Below are 6,695 nucleotides of genomic sequence, written 5' to 3' on the forward strand. Positions count from 1 at the left end.
GCAGGTGGGCCAGGCGGACGCTGGGGAGTACAGCTGTGAGGCCGGGGACCAGAAGGTGTCCTTCCACCTGGACGTGGCAGGTCAGTGATGGGGATGTGAATTAGCCTTGTCTGGGAGGGTTGTGCCTGGTTTCCAGTCCAGACAAAAGTGATGGCCATTCCATGTGAGCTGATGTGGGCTCACCTGGGTGTCCTGGCGTAGCTGAGCTGGGGGTGATGGGTCAGAGGGCGATGGCCACAGGTTGGTGTGCCGTCTGATTGGCCCACTGGGCATGCATGGTCTTGCATCCCTCTGAGGCCCAGGCAGAGGGTAGAGGTTGGGTCTGGTGCATGTCACAGGTCAGTTGACAATGCCGACGTGTCCACATCCCAGGAACAGGCCCAGAGGAGGTGTTTTGGAGGGGGCTGGGTCAGGCTCGTATCAGTCAGTTGTCTCGGGCCAAGTAACAAATACCCCCAAACCTTGGAAACAGTTGGCTCTGTGGTCGGGGTCTCGGGCAGGGCTTGGTGAGGCCGCCCATTTCTGCTCCGTGAGGTGTGGGCTGGGACAAGAGGATCCAGCCTGGCCTCGTCCGTGCATCCGACGTCCCGGCAGTGTGACTTCAATACATGGCTCTGGCCAGAGGACAAACCTCTGTCTCCTCGTGATGTTGGCTGGTCTCACTCCTGTGTCTGGGACCCCATTCCCTCCTCATGGCATCCCCGCCCCAGGGTCCATGTTTCCCTGTGGGCAGCCTGGGCTCCCTCACATGGTGGCTGTGTTCCCCTCAGGGAACAGCAGGTGCTACAGGGCGGGTTTGGCCTGTGCTCAGAGTGTGACCTCCATCACGTTCCACTGTGCAAATCCTGGCTTCCAGGTGGGGGAGAAGCAGAACCCACTGCTGAGGGTGTGGATACAGGGAGGCTTGGCTCATCAGGGACCATTTGTAACAGTCTCCCACAGGGACACCGCAGGGACACAGCCTCTGTCTGGCTCTAGTTCTCTGCCACCCTGAGCACGAGATAAGGGTCTTCCTAATGCTCATTGCCTCATGGTCACAAGATGGCTTCCACAGCTCTAGCCATCATATTCAAGGTGGGAAGAACATGCAGGGGGTGTTTTTGGTTCATTTTTTATTGCTGTGCAACAAATTATCGCAAACTCAGTGGCTTAAAACAGCTCTGATGGCCACAGCCCACTGCAGATAGCCTGGAGAAATGAGTCCCTGGCTTTACTGTCTGGGCAGTGGGATGTCGAGGGTGTGGGAGGTGGGCCTGTGGTTGAGTGGCTGGCCTGGGTCTGGCTGAGGAGCCTGTGTGTGTCCTGGGACCACTCCGTGCCCACATGGGGTGGCTGCACCCTGAGTCTGGACACCCCCTTCAAGGCAGGCAGTGCTGGGGTCAGAGTGTGGACAGGGTCAGATCTCACCCCTGCTGGGTGACCTTGGGCAAGTTCTCTGTGTTGCTTCTCATGTCTGCCTGGACCACAGAATGTGGCCATATGTGGAAATGGGGTCTTTGTAGAGGTGATCAAGGTGGGGATGTCGAGGTGAGAGCATCCTGATTGTAGAGGTGATCAAGGTGGGGATGTCAAGGTGAGAGCATCCTGATTGTAGAGGTGATCAAGGTGGGGATGTCGAGGCGAGAGCATCCTGATTGTAGAGGTGATCAAGGTGATTGAGGTGAGAGCATCCTGACTGTAGAGGTAGGTGATCAAGTGGGGATGTTGAGGTGAGAGCATCCTGATTGTAGAGCTGATCAAGTGGGGATGTTGAGATGAGAGCATCCTGATTGTAGAGGTGATCAAGGTGATCGAGGTGAGAGCATCCTGACTGTAGAGCTGATCAAGTGGGGATGTCGAGGTGAGAGCATCCTGATTGTAGAGCTGATCAAGTGGGGATGTCGAGGTGAGAGCATCCTGGCTCAGGGTGGGCCCTGAGTCCCGTGACAGGTGTCTGTAGGAGAGAAGGGAAAGGGGGATTTGAGATGGCCATGCAGTGGCAGAGGCAGAGACTGGGGAGACGCGGCCATGAACCCAGAATGCCTGGGCACCCGTTCCAGCTGGGAGAGGCAGGAGGGACCCTCCTGGAGCCTTCAGAGGGAGCACAGCCCTGCGACACCTTGACCACAGACTCCTGGCCTCCAGACCTGGGAGAGGACAAAGCCCCCTGCTTGTGGCCATTTGATCCTGCCACCCTGGGACCTCGTGCAGTTGCTCCTTGTGACTCAGTTTCCCCATCTGTGAAGTAGTAATGGAGCTTCTAGGGCTTTGTTGAGAGACTCTGCCAGTAAGACCATCCCTGGCCCTCTGGGGGCAGCATGGGCTGGGCCACCTCCCATCCAGACACTGAATTCTGGCCTCGGGACCAGAGTTCTGGGGGCAAGGTAGGCAAGAGAGGAGACCTGGGCTTGCCAGGCAGGAGTGTCCTGGAGGATGAGCCCAAGTGTGTCAGGTGGGTGGCACTCAGGGAGTGTGCATATGTTGGGGTGTCTGGAAAGTTCTGGATGGCAGTGGCTGGCTCAGGGCAGGAGGCTGAGCATGAACCAGTGCCAGATTAATTGAGTAAAATGCCACAAATCCACCCTTTTACAGTGTACAATTTTGTGGTTTTTAGTACATTCACAAAGTTGTGTGACCACAGTACCACCTAGTTCTAGAACATTTTCACGGCCCTATGAAATGCCAAACCTGCAATCACTGCGTGTTTGCCTTCCCCCAGCCTCTGGCAACCACGAATCCACTTTCTGCCTCTGGATTTGCCTATCATGGACATTTTATTTAAGTGGAATCACATAGCATGTAGCCTTTCGGTTCTGGCTCTTTGCACTGAGCATCGTGTTTCCAGGGTCCATCCGTGTTTTACTGCGTGCAGAGTACAGAGCCTCCTTCTTACGTTCGGCACAGTGACATTCCACCACGTGGATTGTGTCCCACGCTTTGTCTACCTTTTCATCAGCTAATGGACGTTGTGGTTGATCCCAGTGTTGGCTGTTGTGAACAGTGCTGCTAGGACATTCTTATATGGCTGAACAAATAACTTCCAATTCTCTTGGGATTGCTTGGTCATATGGTAATTTTATGCTTCACTCCCTGGAGAACCATTTCCCAGAGTGGCTGCCCCCTTTTACACTCCCACCAATAGTGTGCAAGAACCCATTTTCCCTACATCCTTACCAACACTCATTATTTTCATTTCATTTATTTATTTTTTGCTTCTAGCCACACTAGTGAGCATGAGGTGGTATGTCATTGTGGTCTTGATTTGCATTTCCCTGGTAATGAGTGATGTTGAGCATCTTTTCATGTACATGTTGGCCATCTGGATGTCTTCTTTGGGGAAACATCTATTCAGGTCCTCTGCCTGATTTTTAAATTGTGTTATCTTTTTATTATTGAGTTGTAAGAATTCTTTCCATATTCCAGATACTAGATCCTTATCAGATAAAGATTTGCAAATATTTTCTCCCATTCATTTTGTTGATAGTGTCCTTTGATGCAAAAAATTTTTAAATTGTGACTAAGTCCCATGTACCCTCTTTGCTTGTATGTTTGGTGTCCTATCTAAGAAACCAGTGCCTGATCCAAGGTCACACCATTTGACACCTGTTTTCTTCTAAGAGTTGTCTAGTTTGTGCTCTTACATTTAGGTTAGTTGTCTAGTTTGTGCTCTTACATTTAGATCCATTTTGAGTTAATTTTTCTATATGGTTGACATGGAGATCCACCTTTATCCTCTGCATGTGGAAATCCAGTTATTTCAGCCTTGTCTGTTGAACAGGCTTTTTTCCCCTGTTAAATTTTCTTGGCATGCTTGTGAAAAATCAGTTGACCATCAATGTCAGGATTTAGTTCTGGATTCTCAATCCTGTTCATTGATATATATGTCTGTCTCTCCTATGTCAGTACCACAGTCTAGATCACTATAGCTTTGTGGTGAGTTTTGAAATTGGGAAGTGTGAGTCCTTGAACTTTGTTCTCTTTATTTTAAGATTGTTTTTGGTATTTGAGGTCCCTTGCACTTCCACATGATTTTTAGGATCAGCTTTTCAGATTTTGCAAAAAGGGAAACTGACATTTTGATTGAGATTGTACTGAATGTGTAGATCAATTTGAGTATTGCTATCTTAACAATATTAGTCTTTCAATCTATAAATACAGGCTGTCTCTCTGTTTATGTAGGTCTTTAAATTTTTTCAACAGCTTATAGTTTTTAGTGTAGAAGACTTGTTGAGTTTGTTGCTAAGTATTTTATTCTTCTTGATGCTTCTTTAAATGGAATTGTTTTTTAAATTTTATTTTTGGATGGTTCATCACTAATATACAGAAATAGAAACAACTTTTGAATCTTGGTGTTGTATCCTACAACCCTGCTGAACTGGTTTATTCACCTATTAATTCTTTTGTGGATTCCTAAGGATTTTTTTTTAGATACAAAATGGTGTCACCTGTATGTACAGATAGTTTTACTTCATTATTTCCAGTCTGGATGCCTCTTATTTTGTTTCTCATTACTGATTTAATCTCTTGTAGGTCTATTCAGGTTTTCTATTTCTTCTGGGGTCAGTTTTGGTAGCTTGTGTGTTTCTATGAATTTGTCCATTTCATCTGGGTTGTCCAATTTTTTGGCATCTGCTTGTTGATGGTGTTCTCTTACCATGCTTTGTATTTCTGTAAGGTCTGTACTGATGTCCCCACATTTGTTTCTGTTGTTATAATTGGAGTCCTCTAACTTTCTTGGTCAGTCTAGCTAATGGTTTGTCAATTTTGTTGATCTTTTCATTCTTTCTATTGCTTTTTAATTCTCTGTTTCATTCATCTCAGCTATAGACTTTATTTCCTTCTTCTAACTTTGGGTTCCACTTACTCTTCTTTTTCTAGTTTCTTAAGGTGTGAAGTTAGGTAATTGATTTGTGCTCATCTTTTTTGACATAGGCCTATAATTTATAGCTCTGAATTTTCCTCTGAGCACTGCTTTCAGTGCATCTTATTAGTCTTGGTGTGTTGTGGTTTCATTTCCATCTATCTCAAAAATATTTTCTAATTCTTATAATTCTTCTTTCAGAATGCACTGTTTAATTTTGACAGACTTGTGGATTTTCCAGGTTTCCTTCTATTATTTCTAGCTTCACTCCACTGTGGTTGGAAAATACATCCTGTATTATTTCAATCTCTTTACATTTATTGAGACTCATTTTCTGGCCTAACCCATGGTCTGTGCTAGTGCTTGAGTAATGTCTCCTGTTGTGGTGGGGTGGAGAGTTCTGTAGAGTCAGCTGGGTCTACCTGGTATACACTGCTCTTCCCTTACTGAGCTCCTGTCTGTCCATTACTGAAAGCCGGGCATTGAAGTTTCCAACTATTATTGCACAGCTATCTGTTTCTTTAATCTGTTAGTTTTCACTTCATACAGTTTGGTCTCTCCTGTAAGTTGTGCTTCTGTTTGTGAGATCTTCTTGATGAATTGACCCTTTTATCAACTTATTATGTCCTTAATCAATTCATTTATCAACCAGTGTATAATGTTGTGTATGGTTTTTACCTTAAAGTCTGTTCTGACTGACATTAGTATAAATACCTTAGGTCTCTTCTGGTTGCTATTTGTAAGGAGCATCTTTTCACTTTAAGCCTATTTGTGTCTTTGGATCTAAAGTGAGTTTCTTGTATACAGCATGCATTTTTTTTTTTTACTATGTTCAGTTAGACATTGTATTAGTACATCATTAGTTTTTGATGTAGTGTTCAATGATTCATTAGTTGAATATAACACCCAGTGCTCGTCACAACACATGCCCTCCTTAATACCTATCATCCTGTTACCCCCATCCCCCTCTCGCCTCCCCTCTGAAGCCCTCAGTTTGTTTCTCAGGGTCCCTAGTCTCTCATGGTTCATTTCCCTCTCTGATTTCTTCCCATTCAGTTTTCCCTCCCTTCCCCTGTGGTCCTCCATGCTATTTCTTATATTCCACATATGAGTGAAACCATGTGATAATTGTCTTTCTCTGCTTGACTTACTTCACTTAGCATAATCCCCTCCAGTTCCATCCATGTCAATGTAAATGGTGGATGAATATAATATTCCCTTGTATATATGGACCACATCTTCTTTATCCATTCATCTGTTGAAGGGCTTCTGGGCTCCTTCCACAGTTTGGCTATTGTGGCCATTGCTGCTATGAACATTGGGGTGCATGTGCCCCTTCTTTTCACTACATCTGTATCTTTGGGGTAAATACCTAGTAGTGAAATTGCTGGGTCATATGGTAGCTCTATTTTTAATATCTTGATATTTTCAGATAGATATTTTTAATATCTATTTTAATATCTCCACACTGTTTTCCAGAGTGGCTGTACTAGCTTGCATTCCCCCCAAAAAATCTATTTTGCCAATCTCTACCTTTTAAGTGGAGAATTGAATCTATTTACAGTTAAAGTAATACTTACAAGGAAGTATTTCCTATTACTTCTGCTATTTTGCTCTTTGTTTTTTTAATATGTCGTATCTTTTTTGTTCTTTATTCTCTCCATTACTGTCTTTTTTATGTTTAATTGATTTTTTTCTGGTGTTTCATTTACTGAGTGTGTGTGTGTTGTAGTTAATATAACTTTATATATATTATATATACATATAACATCTACTCTAGCTATCTACCTATCATCTATCTATCTATCATCTATCTATCTATCTATCTATCTATCTATCTATCTATCTATCTATC

The 6,695-nt window shown here is 44.5% G+C and overlaps 1 protein-coding gene across 1 annotated transcript in view; it reads left to right on the forward strand.

The window, feature by feature from the left end:
• The window catches only part of OBSCN (obscurin, cytoskeletal calmodulin and titin-interacting RhoGEF), a 132,354-nt gene that overhangs the window by 14,951 nt on the left and 110,708 nt on the right, over nucleotides 1–6,695 (forward strand). Inside the window, exon 10 of the mRNA XM_035029912.1 lies at nucleotides 5–80. Coding sequence (XP_034885803.1) covers nucleotides 5–80 — 76 coding nt within the window. The remainder of the gene's footprint in view (nucleotides 1–4; nucleotides 81–6,695) is intronic.

The sequence above is a fragment of the Mirounga leonina genome, unplaced genomic scaffold, assembly GCF_011800145.1.
Source record: "Mirounga leonina isolate KUSES-001 unplaced genomic scaffold, KU_Mleo_1.0 Mir_347, whole genome shotgun sequence".
NCBI classification, from domain to species: Eukaryota; Metazoa; Chordata; class Mammalia; order Carnivora; family Phocidae; genus Mirounga; species Mirounga leonina.